The following is a 22296-nucleotide window of genomic DNA, read 5'->3' as shown; positions in this document are numbered from 1 at the left end:
ATTCTTGTGGGTAGCTTTGAAAACTCTGAGATTGGCTGATCTCAGCAGGCAGAAAGTGTTGAAATTTGCCTCAGTCCCACAGAGTGAAGGAAGTCAAGATTCAGCCAGGGTCACAATCCTATTAAGCAATTGGTCGGTAAGGATGACACTAGGCTCGGATGCATTACCCTGACAACCATGGCTCCTACTATCTAAACTTACAGCTGAAGGTGACTTATAAACAGTATTAAATGCCTTAAAAAATTGCTGAGACCTGTGAGTGTTTACGACTTGAATTTATATTTCGGCGATACCTGATAAATATCTCAAAGTATCTTACCCACTCGATATGGTGAGTTGTTTATCGGGAGACGGTGGCGTAGTGGTATTGTCACTGGATTAGTCAACCATAGACCCAGCGTAATGCTCTGGGGACCCAAGTTCAAATCCTGCAACTGCAGATGGTGAAGTTTGAATTCAGTAAAAATCAGGAATTAAAAGTCTAATGGTGACCATGAAACCATGGTTGATTGTCATAACAATCCATCTGGTTCACTAATGCCCTTTAGGGAAGGAAGTCTGCCATCTTTACCTGGTCTGGCCTACACGTGACTCCAGACCCACAGCAATTTGATTGACTCTTAACTGCCCCCTCAAGGGCAATAAATGCTGGCACAGCTGAATTTAAAAAAAAATAAAGACAGTTAGTTTGCACACTGCAAGGTCCTACATGCATAATCAATCTCCCTTCCTTGGCAAAGAGGTGACCAGGAAAACCCCCGGCTCTTCAAATAACACCGAATCTTGAATAACTACTTAAACAGGCAGAAGCAGAATACCTGTGGATGCTAAATATCTGAAATAAGAACAAAATGTGCCAGAAATACTGAGCAGATGAGCCAGGGTCTGTGCAGAGAATGAGAGTTAACATTTTGGGTCACGATAACCTTGCAACAGAACAGAGCGTTCAATTTGGCTTCTTCTAAAGGGAAGCATCTCTAATGATTCAATACTTCACTGATGGGTTGGTTTACATTATATACTAATATCCTGGAGTGGGTTTTCAAATTCACATGCTTCTGACTCAGAAACAAAAGTGCAACAGGTCTAAGCTAATACCTAAGAGTGTGTTACATAAAGTATTATAGGTAGATGTGTGTTTCACAGAAAATAACATATCCTCGTGTCACGCAGAAAGTAACAGAAAATGTGTAGTATACTACATCAAAAGAGAGAGGTATTATGTTACAGAATGAGCAGCAGATAGCTGGTGTCTCTTACACAGGGAATGACACATGTCAGGATATCATATACAGGGAGGCATGGTAGCACACTGGCTAGCACTGTTGCCTCACAGCCACAGGGGCCCGGGTTCGATTCCGACGTCGGGTAACTTTCTGTGTTGAGTTTTCACATTTCCCCCGTGTATGTGTGAGTTTCCTCCGGGTGCTCCGGTTTCCTCCCACAGTCCAAAGATGTGCAGGTTAGGTGGATTGGCCATGCTAAAACTGCCCCTTAGGGTGGGGTTGCAGGAATTGGACGGGGGACTGGGCCTAGGTAGTGTGGTCGTTCAAAGGGTCAGTGCAGACTTGGTGGGCCGAATGGCCTCCTTCTGCACTGTAGGGATTCAATGATTGTGTGACACTAAAAGCTCCAGATGTTGGTCACCTTACATAGGAAATGACAGATTAGGGTGTCTTACACCGTGAATGACAGATGTCGGAGTATCTCACATCGAGACTGACCAATGGTTGGGGTACGTTGCACACAGAATTACACTGATTGGCGCATGTTGCGTGGACGACCAATGATGTTGATGTGGCATCTTGGGGTTGGGGTATCAGCTTTGATCCAGCGCATGATAGGAAGGACAGCAATTATGTCCAGGGATGGTGGTCTTTTACGACCGCGTGACAGGAAAGAAACAATTGCAGGATTTATTTTTGCAGCAGGTTGCCAGGCCATTTACAGTTGTCCTCCCTGCATTGCAACATTAACAGCCTGCTGGACTTGATATTTGATCAATGATGGGAGGGAACGACAAACACTGTGATTTTTTTTTGGATCAAAGGAAACTGTGAGCCAAACGGTGAGGAATCATTCAACTCAAAATTAAACTGGAAATTCCTTGGATCATTTTCAACTTTTTTCTCCTTTTGTTTCCTTCCTGGGTGGGGTCCATCCTACACGCGATGTCCCTCAGGTGGGATCACAGGTGAGAGCCCCTGGACCTCAGCTATCAATGTACATCAATCCTGTCTGTTTCTTTGTGTGTTGACTGAACACTGTTAATGGCTTTGAGTTCACCAGTAAACCCAGTCTGTTAATTGGTATATCATAGACACATTCCATTCCAAGCTGGTGCTCCCAGTTCATCACATTATAATTGTTTGGCTGTTGTTTTGTCATGAACATTTTGAGCATCATGCTTGTCGAGCCTTCAAGGGACAGAACTCTTCAAAATAAAGCTTTGTCATTTGAGACTTGATGTACCGTCAGTGTAGCATGCTTATTGGAAGAGCGGGGGGTGGAGTGGGGGGAACCTTTGAGCTAGTGTTCCCAAACATTACAACACAGAAACTGCAGGCAGTGGATGTGGGCAGTGACAACCAGCAAGCTATTCGAGATTTGGCCACACACGTACATGCCAATATTTTTCTCCCTCGTGTCCACAGATGGGATTTCTCACCCAATTCATGAGTCACAATCAGGGATGATCCCGAGCACTGAAGCCCTTTAAGATATTCCTAACAGCCAGCCTGAATTGTACACCTGACTTAAAGCTGTCAATTCACACAATACGCGCTGTACTTTAAACAGTTTTGTTTCCAAAGTAACATGTCGCTGGCCTGTAGTTTGACCGCAAGAACATTCAAAGAAGGGAAAACCCACAGGAACTCAGCAGGTCAGGTAGCAGCTGTAGAGATGAATTAATGGCCTGGATTTTCACCCTCGAGGCGGGTAGCGGAACTTGCCGATTCAGGCACAATGAATCAAATGATGGAAGCGCGTATTTCCGTCCAGTTTGGGTGCCATATGAACGAGACATGAGGTGGGACACAGTCAAGACTCCCCCCCCCCCCACGTCAAGGATGACCAAATGGACATGGCACACATGTGTCTCCAAGCAACCATGGGATGGCAATAGAACACCCATTTTGACACCCTCCCCTCCCAAATAGATTAGGCTCGTACCTGGATGCCGGAGTCAATATCCTTAATTAATTGATTATTTTCAGGAGAAGAGAACGCAAATTGCAAAGACGATTGTCCAAACAAGGGTGAGAGTGTGGAGCTGAGAGTGATTCATGCAGTGCAGGAAAGGGTCTTACCAATTACTCGCATGCCTTCCCAGGACAGTGTCGGAGATAGTGAATCACCCACTGCAAGCGCCAAAGGCAGTGTTTTAAGCACCTTAAAGCATGGTTCCATTGATGGGAGTGATGGTTATTCACTCTGGGGGAACTGGACTGAGCATAATGGGGAGCTGGTGGGTGGTAGAACATAGAGGTAGGGAATCAGGCCCATATGGTTTCTGATCTTTCATGCGTTCTCACGCTGATAAGGGCTACACGAATTATATCCTGTTGTGTCTCCCACAGGTCCCATCACCGTGCACCCATCCCCCCCGAGCCGAATCACCCCTTGGGCATCAGGAGAGAGAAAAGATGTCCAAGGAAATACCATCCTAGATTATCAGGCAAAGCCCACTCAAACAGACACCAACAGAGGGGAGGGATGTGGCACGCGTTTAGAGTCAATTATACATTTGTGTGGGTTTGAGTGCAGGCTGGGGTGTCAGAGCCAGAAATATCTGGGCAGAGTCACTCTCAGCGGAAGGAGGGCAGCAACTATGATACTCCAGTTGGCATCAGGAGATTGGTCTTCAGGAGTCACATTATGGGGCTCAGTGCTTGAATCAGTCGCAGCAAATGTCTGGGCAGCTGACAGTTTCCTGAAGCAATGCACGCACATGCACTGCGACGGTATCAAAAGGAGCAGTGGTCCGTTGAATGCTGTACAATGTGGTGCAATGAAGGGGTGGGGGGGGGGGGGGGGTACAGGTGCACATGCAGAATACAGAGCCCAAGACCACTCGTCAGAGGAAAAGGAGGTGGTGGAGAAGGAAGGGCCATAAACCTCAGGTGCCAATATAACCGTGGAGGAGAGGGACAATGGTGGAGATGTTGAGAGGAATTCCCAGGTAACCAGGGACAGCTCGGTACCACAGATGCTGTCACACTGTTGACTTATAAGTGCTCTTCAGACCATGGGCATCTCACCTCTTCCAGGAGATGTCTATTCCCCGAAAGGAGATAAAACCTGCAAGTGTCCTTGAGACTCTGATATCTCAGTGGCTGAAATCTTCTCCATCATAAGTCTGCATTCAGCGACATTGAGGGATTAACCTTGAAATGCAATGTGTCAACGGGGCCTAAAAGTGGACGTTGGATGCAGTGAGATACAAGGCAAACATGTCATCGAGGGACTAAGTGAAGCTCAGCCTCTATGCCAAGAGTGTGCCTGTGCAGTGTCAGTGAAGCTCAGTACATGCAGATGTGACTGATGGACCAACAGAAATGCGGTAAATCAGGACTGTGCCACATAATCAACGTTTAAGCCACACAAGTGCAGGCAACGGCAATCTCCAACAAGAGAGAATCTAATCATCTGCCCTTGGCGCTGAATTCCCCAGTGCCAACATCCTTGGAGGCTATCATTGACCAGAAACTGAGCTTAACTTGTCAGATAATACTGTGGCTACAAGAGCAGGTCAAAGGCTAGTAATCCTGCAGTGAATAACTCACCCCCTAACTCTCCAAAGCCTCTCCACCATCTACAAGACGCAAGTCAGGAGTGTGGTGGAATAGTCTCCACTTACATGGATGAATGCAGGTCCAACAACACTCAAGAAATTCGATACAATCTAGGTCAAAGTAGCCCACCTGATTGGCACTCCATCGACCACCTTAAACTTTCACTCGCTCTACCACTGATGCACAGTGGCAGCCGTGTGTACCATCTACAAGATACACTGCAGCAACACACCAAGGTTCCTTCAACAGCATCTTCCAACCCTGTGACTTCCACTGACTGGAAGGATAAGGGCAGGAGTAACCCTGGTGTTCACTTCCTAACAGCACTGTGTGTGTACCTACAGCACATGGACTGCAGTAGCTCATGAAGGCACCCCACTATCACCACCTTCACAAGGGCAATTAGGGATGGGCATCAAATGCTGACCTAGGCAGCGAAACACACACTTCCCTGAATGATAGCCGAAAAATAAAGTCACCCATCTGATGGCCAAACCATTCACTGACTTTCAGTATAATACAGTACCACAGCGTCATATGTGGTATCCACAATGGTTACGGCGGTAATTCAGTGAGGCTCACTTTCAGCCTGCAGAATCCGACACATGAAAGGACAAGTACCATCGTCGCCCACAATTACAATGTTGTTGGAAAGCCTCCTTTTCGTTGTGACCTGAGAGCATCGAGGGAGAATTTTCAGAAACATCCCTGTCCTCACTTCAGGACTATGGGTGGGCCGACACCAGACGGACTGCTGATTCTCCATTGTTGTACCCAGCCTCCTGAAACTTGCCAAAGGATGGAAGAGAGATGATCTAGTGGCCCACAATTTGCACATCCCATGGTCCCACCGGTCATTGGAGCACAGTCTATGGTCTTGTCATATCCTGGGTCCGACGAAAGCCTACGGAGTCGTGGATCTACTTTATCCAGAAGCCCTCAGAGAATATGCGCTCCCCCGCTGAAAGGGTGCGGAGCTTCTGAATCCTTCTGGTATAAAGCCGGCCAGCTCAGAACCGCCGGACACACTCGGAGGAGTAGCATGTTTGAAAATCTCTGCAACAAACTTCAATAAACCGCCTACAACCCGATGTGGACTCCTTCCTCAGGGAGTCTCTCGTGGAGGGCTGCTTGCATCAACTTCACCCTCCCCGGCATCCTACCTGGCTCTGTGCTGGCTTTCAGGAAGGTTAGATGGAGGGAGTCGCTGTGGTGCACCAGTCATCCATTCCAGCATCCGTGTTACCACCAACGATAGGGCTCTGTTATGGATATCCAACTTCTCATACCCTGTCAATGGACAGCAGTCACAGTGTGAGACACTCGGATGCAGGCAACACAGGGGGTGGGAAGCTGGTGGCCGTCATGGCCAGGAGCATCCAGCCATGGCAGCCGGTATGGGTGCTGGCATGTGGTGCAGGGTGGGAGCGAGCACACTGTCAGAGAGTGGGGTTTGGCCACCCTCCAGCTGGGGGAGGAGGGGGTGGGTTACGGGTCTGTGGGATGGGGATTGGTGTCAGGGGCACAGTGCTGCCGACTTACCCTGCCAACCCTAGAGAGATTGTGCAGCTTTTTCCGGCACTGCTATCCAGCCCTTGCAGTTAGGCCCACAGCGCACACGGCCTCTGCTGCCTGTGCCTAGGCCCGGTGTACAGCAGCTGGTGGCAGCCTTCATCCCAGCCCGAGAAACAGGGTGGCCCGCCTCTCCTCTAAGGCTCACAGTAGGGTCTCTAGCTCGGCATTTGCAAATCAGGGTGCCTCTCTCCGTGCTGCCATCTTGTTGGCTGGGATGAGTGTGTGTGGGGAGTGGAGTGCTAAAATGCGGCTGCAGCTTGTCAGCCTCTTGAGTGGCAATCCCGAATCTGGCGAATTGGACACCGTTTTTCATTGGAATATAACGTGTTCCACCTGGTGCCAGAGCTAGCCTGTTAATGGATCCTGAATTTCTCCGGCACCGGCGCCAATTTAGTTGTCGTAGAAGTTCACCGATTCAGTCCCGGCTTAAACACTTCGGGCGGGATTCTCCGGTCTGCCAGCCACATTTTCTGGCATAGCCCGTCCACATCTGCGCCGGCAGCGGGATTCTCCGTTCCCCCAGCTGGCCAATGGGGTTTCCCATTGTGGGCGCTCCATGCCATCAGGAAACCCGAGGGCATAGATGCACTGCCAGAGGTCCGGACGATCCCGCAGACGGAGAATTCCGAGAGTTTCTGAAACCGAGAATCCTGCCGTCTGAGTTTTGGAGCTTGTGAAAGTGAAAATCATATGACTTCCTGTCCTGGCCTATCTCTTTAAATGACCCAGCTGATTCGTAATTGGTCTGTTTGCCATTTACGACCCACTGCCCTTTCACACAGCTATCAATATCGGAAATTCCACAAATGGAGTGGGACTTCCGGATCCGGGTCAACCCTCCGCAGAATCGACCCGACTCTATGAGAATCCAGGCCAACAATTCAGGTCGCTGACCTCACATCCAAAAAGGGAAAAGTTAAGAGATGCCACAGGTTTTTCAGCAGCTACTGAGGAGGGGGAGGTGAGGGGGGAGCTATAAAGGAGAGGGAAAGTCTGTGATAGGGCAGGAGCTGTGAAAAGATGAAAGGGTTGGTCGCACGAGGCAAAATTAGATGGTAATGGTTAAAGAGAAGGGATTGGTCTCGGGCAGAGTTAAATAACAGAATCATCAGCAAGAGCCATCTAAAAAAACAAATATAAAGTAAGGACAACTGGGAATGTGAAGGGTAGAGCAAGTTTCGAATTAATGTCAAAAGGGTTTGGATTTGGGACACTGAGGCCGGAATTCTCAGGCCGCTCGCTGACGGCGGGATTCTCTGGTCCCGTTGGCAGCGCGTCCCCACCCCTGGGTTTCCCGGCAATGTGGGGCGGCTTCAGTGGCAAAGGCCCATTGAGAGCAGAGAATCCCGCCACCAGCGACCGCCGCACTGCTTTCCACGTGACTGGGAGATGGGAGAATCCCGCCGTTGAATATCACAACACAGACGTTAGAAATAACTTGCAGCAAACAATGAACTTCAGAAAATGTGACCAACACTGGCTAGATCCTGCGCGTCAGATTTTTCAGTCACGCATTTTATAACTAACTCCACCTTGCTCAGAATAGAAACATGGTTAAAACAAGAAGTTGCTCTTGTCACATAATAACAGAAGAATCTCAAGTAGCATTCACATACTTCAGGTAGAATTCATACACATTCTCCCTATTATTTGCTACCGTTCTGTTTCTTTTCTGTGTTCCTCTTTTCATGGGCCTCAAGGGAGATTTGTTTCTTGCCTATAGTTTGAATCGGAGACTTTCATTACCAGTGTGTCTGCTGCACTGTCCATTCTTCCAATGATAGAAAGCCAGAATAAAGCTGAGAATTTCTAGAGTACCAAGCAGGACTTCACGATCCTGAATGCAGTATGCTTGTCACGATATTCGGCTGCAGAGGTTCAAGTGATGCGTCAGTCATTTTAAGCATGCAGACTGTGGGTATCAATCATATGAAGGTTTCTAGGTCAGAGCAAAGTGGTCATGGCTGCTCCAGGTAAACATGGAAGTGCCAGCATTGATGTGTTGAGGTCGGACTGCGGAATCTCACAACTGAACATGTGGGACTTTAACCAAATGCAAGGGAATAACTAGGCTGGATGGAGAATGGATTAGTGGAGTGGCATGATGGCGCAGCGGTTAGCACTGCTGCCTCACAGGACCAGGGACACGGGTTCAAGACCCGGGCCTTGGGTCACTGCCTGTGCGGAGTTTGCACATTCGCCCCAGGTCTGCGTGGGTTTCCTCCGGGTCCTCCAGTTTCCTCCCACCATCCAAAGATGTGCAGGTTAGGTGGGGTTACGGGGGTAGGGTGGAGAGTGGGCCCAGGTAGGGTGCTATTTCAGAGGGTTGATGCCGATTCGATGGGCCAAAAGGCCTCCTTCTGAATGATAGGGATTCTATGGTTAGAGAGGCGGCAACAGTAGTGGGGTATGCAGCCCATTTGTCCCTTTTCCCATTCTGAAGCTTCTGAACAAATCCAAGGAAGTAATGGTGGCTTATTCAAAGTCCTCATTTTTAATTCCTACCTGTAGCTTTTCTCAACAGCTTCAATCTTTTCTCTTCCCCAGCGTCCCCACCTAGCTGGCTTTCTCCCTCTGACCCTCAGATGAAAGATAAATTTCACACCGACACTGAAGTGCAAACAGAGCATGTTGTCAGATTCTAATTAGTTTAGTCTTCAATAAAACATTGTCCTGTCCTGTTATTGTCTCTATTACTTCCGTACTGTGACCATAATGGAGTTATAAACTGTGTTCCAGTGTTTTAAATGTTGTGAGAAAGTTCCGCCATAACCTACCAATCTACTTTTACGGCGCAGTGCAGGCGCGATGAGCCAAATGGCCCCTCCTGCACTGTAATAATTCTGTGATTTTACATCCATCTTTAATTTCAGGCTTATTCCAACCCCTTGCCTTTTGGTATTTAACAGACAGAAAAATTTACCTCAGTCACGTTTGTCACTTCCTTTCATAGCCTGGAAAGCTTCACCTTGGAGTCTGTCTCCCCAGGAGAAGAAGCCCGACTTGCTTCAACCTTCCTTACGGATGAGCTTTCAAATTAAGTTTGACAGCCACTCAGGACTGCACTGAAATTTTAAGGAATTAGAAATTAATTTTCAGCACACTGTTGCAAGCCAAGAATCATAGGGACCTCAGACAAAAATAAAATTCAACACTTTTGTTTGTTCGTTATTGGAATATAAGGCACAGGGAAGACGGCTATTGACTGTCGGCGAAGAACGGTCCAATTGAGTACCGATTTTGATTGGTGTAAGAAGGTAGTGCAATTTAAAAATGGAATTATCAGGTAACCGATGGCAGGGAAAAGCTCCATGAAAGGCGGTCAACCAGAGTTGGAGAACCATCTTGGTTGCTTCCTTCCGCATCCTGCTATGGCTATCAAGACCCTTTCTGGGACCGAGTGAGCAGAAGTACCAGAATTAAATAAAATCAAACAAACAGAACAACCTTTTTCTTTTACATTTTTTTTTTTAGCCTACCTCTCTGGTGTAGCTTATTTGGAACTGGAGATGTTTTGTGTGTGCTTACTATTAAAATGGAAACCTCGACAATGCGGAGATGAACAGACCTACTTGTTTTACAGTTGTGCGGAAAATGGAAATGGGCATCGAAATAGTCACCAACGGAAGATCAACCAACAGGAAGAAAGTTGCCAGAATCTGACCGATTTCACCGCCGCGCGAGTGCCAAGCAACCTGGACATATTCACTGCGTACAACGAGACCCTCCAGTGCTCACATGAGTGCGTCCGTGCGTCAATGCCAGTCTATGCTGACCAGGGCCTACACCAGACCACAGTCTACAAAACCACATTCAATGGAAACCGGTAAGGCTATCATATTAAAATTAAACAAAAATGTATTGGCAACGCATGGCACAGACTTCTCACCTCGAGGAAAAAATAAACACAATTAGCAATTGACTGGTTCAAGTAGCAAACTTGTAATGGTTCCAGGTTTAGGGATGTTGGGCCTGAATCGGTGTTCACCGGTTTCACCCTTTCACTGGGAATGCCAAGCCATCGGAGGTCCGTTCTGTGCTTTGAGACAGAACAACCCCATCCCTCCCGCAAACAAATGAAAGTTCAGTTAAAGCAAGGCTCTCAGTGCTAATGTTCCATAGAATCCCTACAGTGCAGAAGAAGGCCATTCGGCCTCAAGTCTGCACCAACCCTCAGATATGGAACCATACTTAGGCCCATTCCCCCGCCATATCACTGTAACCTCTTCTAACCTACACATTTTAGGACATTAAGGGGCAATTTAGCATTGCCAATCCATCTAATCTTTGGACTGTGGGAGGAAACCGGAGCCCCTGCAGGAAACCCATGCAGACGCGGGGAGAACGCGCATACTCTACACAGACAGTCTGAGCCAAGACACTTACAAACTGAATATTGTGTTAAGACCAAAAACATCTCCACCAATGCTTCCCAAATCATTTCCCAATGTGTCCCTATTTTAATTCCTCAGACTTCGTGTGACGCCAGGGTGAAAGTTCACAGGTCAGAGAGTTGTTGAGCACGGTTGGAGGGGGGGGGGGGAAGAGGGAGAGCAGGGGGAAGGGGGTAGGGGCAGTGATGGAGGAGGAGGGTGGCTTCTGTTGTTAAGTAGGGGTGGGCTTTCCTTGTGGAACATAGCATGCCCCATTCCCGCTCCTTCATCTGATCTACCCCTCTTTCAAGCCCATCATCCTAGTGGGGGACGGAGTTGATTGAAAAGAAGAACACCACCTACCTATTCGCTGACTTATTTTGCAGCTGCAATAGGGCCTGGGAGAGCAGTCCATTGGGCCACACCCATCAGCAAAAGAACGTGAGGATTTAAAGGGCCCTCGCAGCTATCAGAAATCAGTCCAAGCTTCATGACAGCCATTACTACATCAGACTTCGTGACCCCAAAATCTCACCTTGTGATGAGAACTGAGGGTTGCGACCCAGTTTGGGAAGCCCTGTGTGGTGATGTAATATTCCAAAATTATTGAGAAGTAATTTAGTAATTTGGCACAGTAGCAATACAGCACAAATTACAATATACAAACACGAACTAAGTAATCAGCATCAATAAAGAATAGCCTTAAAGGGAGCTTTCTGATGCATTAAGCAAGATTAACCAAGAAATACCCGAAATATTATCCGTTTGATATTGATATGACTATCAGTGCTTGGTACATCCTCCAACCTCTAAAGTATTGTGTTTTTCAGGGAGCTGCCCTGTAACCAGCTTTCTTTCAAAGTTTTTTGAATATACAGGCAACTGGCAATCGCATGGTCGCCTTTGACCCATTGAATCCTTTTCTCTGCTTTCACAGACACTGGCCTTGCACAGAAATCCTTGGAACAGTTTCAAAGGTTAGCTGGACACAACAAATATAACCAGAGAAATGCAGGGTCCTCTTTTGTTCCATGTTGCTCCAAGAGTTCTCAAAATAATCTCCGTCTCCTATTTAAAAAGGGACTGAAGCTACTTGCTCAATTAACAAACTTGCCCTCTCCTGTTGTGTCAGAAAGTGCATAGCTGCCCTTTGAACTTCTGTTGAGGTATCAAGCCTACTATATCATTCTGGAAGACATGTTCTTGGCAGTTTCTGGTTCCTTTTCCTTATCTACTTTGCCTGCTTCTTTTTTTTCCCCCTCTTCAATCTTTTCCTCTCCCCTGCACTCCTGAAGGCATTGACTTTCTTGCTGGGGTACAGTCCTGCAGTCATTCTTTACTGCCTAATACCTCGCCCAGGTGCCTGTAATCCATGTGTCAATCCTAGCAGAATGTGTAGACAGATGAGTTGTGGTGTGTTGTTGCTGGATAATTACATGGAATTGTATTGAATTTGAAACACTGAACTAGGCTATTTGCCCAACAGGTCTATATACTTGTGCTTATACTCCATCAGAATCCCCTCTCACCTTGGTTCATCTCACTCTGTCACCATATTTTTCGATTACTTGCCCCCCCCCCACACTTTCCCCGTCCCGATGCGCTTGTTTGCATTCCACCTAAATGCCTCTATCACAGAATCGCAGAATTGGCACGGCGCAGAAGGAAACCATTCGGCCCATCGTGCCTGCCGCAGCTCTCCAGGTGAGCATCATGACTTAATGCCCGTACCTCTGTACAATGCTTCTATTCAAAAAAAATCATCGAATGTCTTCTTGAATGCTTCAGTTGAACCTGGTTCCACCACACTTCCAGGCACTGCATTCCAGACCCCAGTCACTCGCTGTGTGAAAATGTTTTTTTTCACCTCACATTTGCTTCTTTTGCAAATCATCTTAAATCTCTGCCCCCTCGTTCTCAGTTCTTTTACGAGCGGGAACAGTTTCTCCCTATCTACCCCTGTCCAGCCCCCTCGTGATTTTGAAAGCCCCTTCACGCTATCTGAACTTCTCCTTAATTACTCATTGAACTTATTAGTGACTCTTTATGGTTTCCCCAACAAATCAAAATATCTCTATGTTCATTGTATAGGATCCCTTCATAATTTCAAAGACCCGACCCGGAGAAGGAAACTTGACAGATTTGCATCTTGTTTACCCGGTACTAATGTAGCACTCCTTCATCCACCCCTGGCGAAGTCAGCGCCGCCTACTAAATTTTCTGACCTCAGTGGTGGTCAAACTATTCATTTGCTGAACTAGCTGAGCTGTTGGCATGGTCCAGGTTCGTGATTCCATGGGCTGGATTTTAACCGGTCCACTGGAATTGGGCTGGGAGGTTTGGGGTGGGGTGGGGGGGTTGCCCTTTATAATGTGTGAGGTGTTGTGCCCATCACATTCCCACCACATTTATTATTTATCAGTTCCGGGGAAGGTTACAGGAGAGGCCTCCTGCCCAGAGGGTTATTGAGATTGAGCCAATTAAATGGGCCAATTGACATCCTCCGCCCATCACCACTGGTATTTTACCAGCACTTGGTGTGTGGGGGGGGGGGGGGGGGGGGGGGGGGCGGCATTGCTTGGGGGTCATCCTAATGTTACCTAATGCTCAAAAACAATACGGTATATTTGCATCATCGCATGGAGTTGCTTCAGAGTATTGTAACTTTTGTGGAGCTTCCTGGAGGCAGTCCTGCCCCCACTGTTTTAAAATTGCATAATTTGTTTTTATAGTAATCACAGGGACTTGTTCCGTTAGCTCAATGAAAGCTGTCAATCTTGGGTGTATCCATCGCACTTGACTGACAGCATGGACAGGTCAACAAAGGAGCTCATTGCTGCCGTATAGAGACCACAGGCTTTGACAAACTGGTGCTCGGGCATTGCCACGAGTCACTGGTCCAAACGTTGGAGGATGTAAGGGGGTAAGATTTGAGAGGCTCCGCAGGAGTTGTGGAGCCTTACTTGATGCTGGCACTGGCCAGAGAGATGAGTACTCTTTAAGTATGACTTTGGACCGATATTCTTACGCAATGAGACTGCATGCAAGGAATACAGCCTTGGAAAGCTTACCCTTCCACATCAATTGAATCACTGGTTCAGTCCGCTGTTAATCTGACTATTTTACCTGGAATAATGTAGAAATACAGTGAATTATAGATGCAAACAGACCTTGAATTGGTCTTGAACTCAATGTGCCAATTGATACCATTTGTTAAAAAAAAACCTTAAAGTTTATATCGGATGGCAAAACAGCTCACTTTTCCTTTATTCCTTACAATTAATGTACCTAAATTCTGAGAATTTAAGGGCCGGGACTCTCCGACCGACCCCCCCCCCACGCCGGGGATTCTCTGGTGCCGGTGATTTGGCGGGGGCAGGAATCGCACGGTCGGCGGCCACTGGCAAAGGCACCCATGGCAATTCTCCAGCCCACGATGGGCCAAGTGGCCACCCGTTTTTGGCCGGTCCCGCCGGCGTTAATTACAACAGGTACTTACCGGCGGGACCTGGCTCCGCGGGCCGCCTCCGTGGTCCTCGGGGAGGCGCGGGGGGATCTGGCCCCGGGAGGTGCCCCCACGGTGGCCTGGCCCGCGATTGGAGCCCACCGATCCGCAGGCAGGCCTGTGCCGTAGGGGCACTCTATTCCTCCGCGTCGGCCGCTGTAACAGTCCGCGATGGCCGACGCGGAGATGAGCCCCCCCCGAGCATGCACTGGGATGATGCCAGCACACGCTGGTGCTCCCGCGCATGCGCCAACTTGCGTCGGCCGGCGGAGGCCCTTAGGCGGCGGCTGGCATGGCGCTAAGCCCTTCCGCGCGGCCGGCGCGGCGCAAACCACTCCGGCGCCGGCCTAGCCCCTAAAGGTGCGGAGGATTCCCCGCCAGTTTGCGGAGAATCCGCCCAAATTCTTTACCCCAGATTGTGGAACAAAGGCTAGCATTTGTTCAATGTGAGTTGACTGCACAGGGTCAGGAACCATTGCTGGAGGTACCAGCCTCCCCGGACAGGCGCCGGAATGTGGCGACTAGGGGCTTTTCACAGTAACTTCATTGAAGCCTACTCGTGACAATAAGCGATTTTCATTTCATTTCATTTCATTGATGATGAAGTAATCGGCACTATAACCTCACAATACATAGCTACTCACTTCAAATGTAGTTGCTACAGGAAAGTTCAAAAATCAATATTGAATTATTTGCACTCTTATTTATTCAAACCCTTTACTGTCTAGTTCAAATCAAATATCGCATCCTTATAACTACAGCTCCCTTTTGGCTTTATTGTGCAAACAAAGTCCTTTGTGATGTTCAAGGAAACAGTGCTGCATGGCCGCAGCTTCATCCTTCGAGCTCTAGCTGGGATTCTGTACTTGGCTTTGGTTTAACTGGACGAGGGAGGGAAAAATGATCAGGGCCGGAATTCTCCATCCTTTGGGATTCTCTGTTCCGTTCTAGCCAGCAGTGCACCTCTGCCAGAGGTTTCCCGGGAGCATGGGGTGGCTCCAATGGAACGTTCCATTAATAAGCGGCGGGAAGATAGAATTCCGGTTCCAGAGAACGGCACGCCGCCGAGAATCACGCAGCTGGGGGAACCGGAGAATCCAGCCCCAAATGTCCAGGTCCTGACCTTGGTGTCATCTGACAAATCCTGCCGGAAAGACAGACAGGACAGGACAGTGCCCAACAATGGTGGCTCCTACACTCTTAACAGCAAGTACACAATCCCCTTCGAGGCTCATGCCTGATTAACAGTCACTTGGTCTGCTGTCTCCTTAGGAACTGTACCCTGACAAGAATTAGCCCTTCAAGGAAATGAGGGGAGACAATTGGAGGAGGGAGAAAACCAGATCACCAGAATAGACCACTGTTGGTCAAGTTGAGTTGCTGCACCAACGACAGAACTGTTCCTGTTATCAATCTCTGTACCACCTATTATGCGACACTTCATTTTTCCCCCCCCCATAGTCATTATTGATCTTGGCTGTTTTCTTTGAATAATTTTCATAGAATTTACAGTGCAGAAGGAGGCCATTCGGCCCATCGAATCTGCACCGGCTCTTGGAAAGAGCACACTACCCAAGGTCAACACCTCCACCCTATCCCCATAACCCAGTAACCCCACCCAACACTAAGGGCAATTTTAGACACTAAGGGCAATTTATCATGGCCAATCCACCTAACCTGCACATCTTTGTGACTGTGGGAGGAAACCGGAGCACCCGGAGGAAACCCACGCACACACGGGGAGGATATGCAGACTCCGCACAGACAGTGACCCAAGCCGGAATCGAACCTGGGACCCTGGAGCTGTGAAGCGATTGTGCTATCCACAATGCTACCGTGCTGCCCACAAATGAAACCGTAATAAAACAATAGAAGCAGATCAGGGTCACACAACTAATTAAAACTAATTGAAACACTTTCCCATGAACAGTAAGTTGCGCACTGGTCAGACCAAATTAAGCAACTGAGAAACAATGCAACTTCTATTATGCAGTGCTATCACGCCTAATCTTGGCAATGAATGATGAGGTACATGACATTGCACAAACCTATTCCGCTATCCCCAAATGTTGCAGTCAGCAATCAAGAATCCTTCGTTTGTTTGGCGAGGTCTATCTTTTCATTCACTATGCTGGCACAGGTTTTGCTAAAACCGTAATGTATGAGGTGCATGTTGTGCTCGGGTCTATTCTCCTGTTAATCAATGATTTCTCAAGTTGTTTATTTTTTGGCTGAAGCATACAAGCGACACAGAAGATATACGCACCAATATATTTGTAGAAACAAGACTGTGTCCTTTGGAGAGACGTGGATAATTTTAACCTGTGGAGAGAGAAACAGAATGAGCGGTCAGAAGGTCCTCATTTCTTGGCTACTATCAACTCAGGTGGAAAAAGCGGAGGGTAGCCCACCAGCTGCGTTGCCGACTTTTCCCGCCATGTTTGTAAACACAGGGCAGCACGGTGGCGCAGTGGGGTTAGCCTTGCAGTCTCACGGTGCCGAGGTCGCAAGTTCGATCCCAGCTCTGGGTCACTGTCTGTGTGGAGTTTGCACATTCTCTCCGTGTTTGCATGGGTTTTGCCCCCACAACCCAAAGATGTGCAAGGTAGATGGATTAGACACACTAAATTGCCCCTAAATTGGAAAAAAAAAATGAATTGGATACTCTAAATTTAAAAAAATGTTTATCAACATAAAAATATTAAGAAGGTGGGTCCCATTTTTAAAAAGATGCCCTGATGTCAAAAAAGTTAAAATAGATAAAAGGAAATCCGATCACCCCTGCAATAGACCCCACCACCACAACTGATTAACCCCCCACCCCCTCAACATCACCATGGAGAGGCGACATGTGGCGCAGTGGTTAGCACTGGGACTGCGGTACTGAGGACCCAGGTTCAAATCCCGGCCCTGGGGCTCAGTCCCTGTGGAGTTTGCACATTCTCCCCATGTCTGCGTGGGTTTCAGCCCCGCAATCCAAAGATGTGCTGGTAAGGTGGATTGGCCAGGTTAAATTGCCCCTTAATTGGAAAAGAAAAGTAATTGGCTGCTATAAATTTGTAAAAAAAAAACAGCACCATGGAACCATTGCACCACCTCCCCGCTGCCCCACCTCAAGGGCACTGACCACCTCCCCCCATCCTTCCCATGGACAGGGAACCCTGGCACCTCACCCACGAACCTCTCCTGCTGACAGAGCCCCACTAGTACGGTACGTTCTGGGCATGACTCTTTCTCTCTCTCTCTCTCTCCCTCACGCCTCTCCCGCCCCCTCCTGGGGGCTGAACTCAACTGTGCACCCCTGGTGAGCTCTATCCGTCAGCTCCCTGTTTTTAAAGTCCTGTTTTAAACCATGCCAACATGCTACTGGGTGTGGGGAAGCAGTGGGGTGTGAATTCTTCTACATGGGGGGAACGTTACAGCAGTGAGGCCTGCTAATTCTTTTTAAATGTATTATAATGGGTTCCTGCCACTGTTTGGTGGGAACCCCATTATGTCACTTGCTGGGGGGGAGGTGGGGGGGTGCTTGGTCTATCGAGTGGGGAAATCCCACCAACAGAAAAGCCATTTTGGGTCCTCCGTTCGATTCTCCACCCTCTCTGCCATTCCTGCCCCCCTAGGGGTTCTGTGACTGGGGCAGGTGGTGGGGTCCATGACTATCTTAAATAATCTGACACCTCTGCTAAAAATTCAAATAACGTATGTCAGACATTTCTCCGTGTGGATATTTTTGCACATTAACTCAATGATCCCACAGATATGCTGCAGGATTCTCCATTGGCGGCATCCTCCGCTTCGCCGGCAGCACACCCATGCCCGCGGGTTCACAGGGAAAACCCGGGCTGGATTCTCCGCACCCCGACGCCGAAATCGCGTTCGTCGATTCATGCATGAAATCGAGACCGCCGCCGGTTCGGCAATTCTCCGCCCTCCAAAAAGCAGCGTACTTGGGGAGTATGCCGCACTGAGTGTTCACCACCTGGGGCCATTGCCAAAGGACCGCCCCGCTATTCTCTGCCCACGACAGCAGGGTAGCATGGTGGTTAGCATAAATGCTTCACAGCTCCAGGGTCCCAGGTTTGATTCCCGGCTGGGTCACTGTCTGTGTGGAGTCTGCATGTCCTCCCCCTGTGTGCGTGAGTTTCCTCCGGGTGCTCCGGTTTCCTCCCACAGTCCAAAGATGTGGGTTAGGTGGATTGGCCATGCTAAATTGCCCGTAGTGTCCTAAAAAAAGTAAGGTTAATGGGGGGGGGGGGGTTGTTGGGTTACGGGTATAGGGTGGATACGTGGGTTTGAGTAGGGTGATCATGGCATCATGGCTCGGCACAACATTGAGGGCCGAAGGGCCTGTTCTGTGCTGTACTGTTCTATGTTCTATGTTCTATGACCGCCAGAATTCCAGACAGCGTGGATCTAATCTGGTCCTGCCGTTCGGGAAACTCGCGAGGCGGCTACGGATTCAGTCCACGACCGCCACTGTCAGGGGCGAGCCGATCAAAGGGCAGGGGGGGCTCATTCGGGGCTGGGGCTTTTTTGTACAGGCGGTCAGGGGGCACTATTTCCACGGTCCAGGTACGCGGTCTGAGTCCGCCATGGAGCACGGTGCAGAATACCCTGCTAGCCCCCTGCAAGGCTGTCTTCACGATGGCGTGGGGATATAGTTCCAAAAATGGAGAATCCGGCCCTCCATTGGCCAACTGCTGAATGGAAAACCCCACTGGCGGCGGGGGTGCGCCGTGCCGCAAAACGGGGCTGGCTCAACGGAGAATCCCACCCACATTGTTTCAAGGTGGTCATTTTAATACGATCAGCTTCTGGAGGAATGCATCCTGTGTTTTTTTTATGTTTTAGTTCCAGATTTCCACTCTTTAGATTTAATAACTAGCTGCCCTTCTGAGCAACAGAGGTACTTTTTCATTCTACCTGGCATTGCCCGGTGACAATATAAAACTATTCAATAAAAGTGACAGGAAATCAATAGCATTGCATTTGTTTCAGAGGTAAATGGATACTATGCCGCAATGTGGAGGTGCATACATTGTTGTTTTGCATGGTTGACTAATTGACAATTACTTAACCTACTGACCACTGAATAATATGTTAATTTGCTAATGCAATATTGCAAGATATGGGAGCATCTTGGTGACGGACTGTTACATTTCAGTTTGAGTTTGCGTAATGTTAATGCAAATGCTTTAAATAAGCATGGAGAAGTTTTTATTTTTCTCATTTAGCATGGAGGGAAAGGGAAAATTTCCTATTTTGTGACGTCACAAACGTGTTTTAAAAAAACACCTCTTTTGATAGAAAACTCAGAACATACTTTTCCATGATTTTGAGCTTAACATGTATGTTCTTAAAAAATAAACACCATTCTGTGGGCTGCCCTCGAAGATGGATATAAACAACCGTATGGCACCATTTCAAAGACGAACAGAGTGGTTATCCCTGCTGCCCTGACCTGTATTTATCCATCAATATCCAACTGCGTGGAATTTTCGGCTGCTCACACCAGTGGGATCTTCCAGTGCCGCCGATGGCGCAACTTCACCACGGGTTCCCGGCAGCGAGGGGCGCATTCAACAGGAAAGCCCGTTGACATTGGTGGGACTGGAATATCCAGCTCCCGGCCAATGGCCGGCTGCATCCAGCGTTGCGAAACACACAGCGGTTGTGTGGAAAATCCCGCCAGTGTATTGGTGCTTGTGGAATCTTGCTGTGTGCAACTTGGCTGCAGAGTTTCTTGCACTAGAACAGTGGCTACACTTCGAAAGAATCTCATTGGATGTAAAGAGCTTTGGGATGTGCGGAGATTGCAAGAAGTGCTATACAAATGCAAGTTTTTCCTCTTTTCGGCTAAGTCCCTGGATTTAAATGTTGCACACTCTTGCACTTGCAATTGCCCTTTAGCTCAGTTGGCTGGACGGCTGGTTCGTGATGCAGAGCGAGGGTTCAATTCCCCTATCGACTGAGATTATTCCTGGAAGCCCCGCCTCCTCAACCCTGCCCTTGTCTGAGGTGTGGTGATCCTCAGGTTAAATCAGCACCAGTCAGCTCTCCCACTCAACGGGGGAAGCAGCCTATGGTCATCTGGGACTGTGGCGACGTTACTTACTTACCATGGGATGGTCACATTTGAAGATTCAAAGCTATTGATGTAGCATTTAATTACATTAAGATTGTGGATCAATGAGCAGACAGTGCACAATGGTGCTCAAGAAAATGATGGGGCATCCTACGCTTACTTGCATTTTCTGTGTGTTTCTGGGCATAAGATGAAAATGACAAGGTATTACAGTAGTGTATTGCTGACAATGTGCAGACCGACCACTGATCTTATCTGGTGGAAAAAAAAAACAGCCACAGTATAATTTGACAAAGTCAATTGTTCATACTGGCTTAGTCCATGCTGTTATTTCAGTCGAACACCTTGCCTTTATTAGAAACTGCCACTTTGGAAAATAACTCGAAGAAAAAATGTTTACCCGCTGAGCGAATAGTTCAACACCAGCCTCTGTTCACTCTTCCGAATGACTCAGCCAGAAATGGAGGTCTAAGCCCTTTTTTTCATGGAAGTATGCACTCGTGGAGCACAGATTGAGGCCAGTCCTCCCATCTAGACAGCACTCACTGTTCTGAAGGGGAATGCAATTAGACTTAGTCCCGCATTCTTGCACCGTTCCCTCTCCTCCCAGTGTTGATCCAATACCGTCGAGAGATTACCAGGCAGTTGTATTTCAGATCCTAATAATTTACTGGGTTAAAAATAAAATGTTTTTACTTTTGTTGCCTCTCATTTTTGAGTTAATCACCTCAAATTTGCACTCTCTAGTTATTGGCCCATCAGCCAATGAAAACAGTTGTTCTCTATTTCCTCCATCTGCACCTTTCCTGATTTTAAAACACCTCTGTAAAATCTCATTCCAACCTTCTCCGCTCTCAGGAAAATAATCTCAGTTTCTCCAGGCTATCCATATAAATTAAATCCCTTAAACTGGAACCACACTGGTAAATCTCTTCTGTATCCTTCCTAAAGACTTCAAACTGTCCTAAAGTGCGGTGCCCAGAATCAGACACAGTTCTCCAGCTTGGGCCAAAATAATATTTTATATGGATTCACCTTAACATCTTGGCTCGTGTACGCTTCAGCTTCTATTTATAAAGCCATGGGTCACATATGCTTTAGTCACCGCTCTGGCAGCCTCCATTGCCACTTTCAACGATTTGTGGACAAACACCCCCAAGGTCCCTCTTACACTTAAAAAAAATATTTAGCTTGTATTGTATTACCTCACACTCTTCGGAGTTGCACTTCACATGCCATATTTTCTGTCAATTCCACCAACACAGTTATGTCCCCTTGATTTCTATTGCTTTCTTCTGCACAGTTAACTCCAGGGGCTGGATTCTCCAGGCCCCCTGCTGCGTCTTTCTCGGCGGCACGCCGTTTGCTGGTGGCGGGATTCTCTACTCCCGCGCTTGTCAATGGGATTTCCCATTGAAGGCACCGCACGCTGCTGGGAAACCCACTGGCGGATGCACTGTCGGCGGCAATGGAGAATCCGAAGGACCGAAGAATTCCCGCCCAAGTTTTGTGTCACCTGCAAATTTCAAACTTGCACCCCAAGTACAAATCGTAAGTGAGCCGAGTACTGAAACACAGGGAAATCCACTGTCTGCTTCCTCCAGTCTCAGAAATACAGCCATTCACCACAACTTTCTGGTTTAAAAAAATCTCATAGCATGTTTTTTTTATAACCCACGGTGCACTACCCCTTTAATTCCATCAGCTTTAATTTTGCTAATAAGACTATTGTGTGCTGTTCTATGAAACACCTTTTGAATACTCATATACACAACATTGCCCTCATCCACCGTCTGTGTTGCATCCTCAAACGACTCAATCATTTATAATTTCCCCTCAAGAAATCAGAGCTGGTTTGCCTTCATTAGTCTATGCTTGTTCACGTAGCTGTTAATTTTCATCCTGTTTATAGTTTCTAAAAGCATCCCCGACACCAATATGACCTCCCATTACTAGGTTTAT

The 22296-nt window shown here is 47.9% G+C and overlaps 1 protein-coding gene across 5 annotated transcripts in view; it reads left to right on the top strand.

Moving 5' to 3' along the window:
- Nucleotides 1-22296, top strand: part of ajap1 (adherens junctions associated protein 1) — a 316483-nt gene that overhangs the window by 227729 nt on the left and 66458 nt on the right. For 4 of the 5 annotated variants that reach the window (XM_038821840.1, XM_038821838.1, XM_038821839.1 and 1 more), the window contains exons 4-5: nucleotides 2183-2194; nucleotides 9955-10197. In XM_038821840.1, coding sequence (XP_038677768.1) covers nucleotides 2183-2194; nucleotides 9955-10197 — 255 coding nt within the window. The remainder of the gene's footprint in view (nucleotides 1-2182; nucleotides 2195-9954; nucleotides 10198-22296) is intronic. The other variant, XM_038821837.1, reaches the window with a different exon arrangement.

Source organism: Scyliorhinus canicula, chromosome 16 (assembly GCF_902713615.1).
Source record: "Scyliorhinus canicula chromosome 16, sScyCan1.1, whole genome shotgun sequence".
Taxonomy (NCBI): domain Eukaryota; kingdom Metazoa; phylum Chordata; class Chondrichthyes; order Carcharhiniformes; family Scyliorhinidae; genus Scyliorhinus; species Scyliorhinus canicula.
Note: the sequence above shows the minus strand (reverse complement) of the source record. Positions and strands in the feature narration are given on the sequence as shown.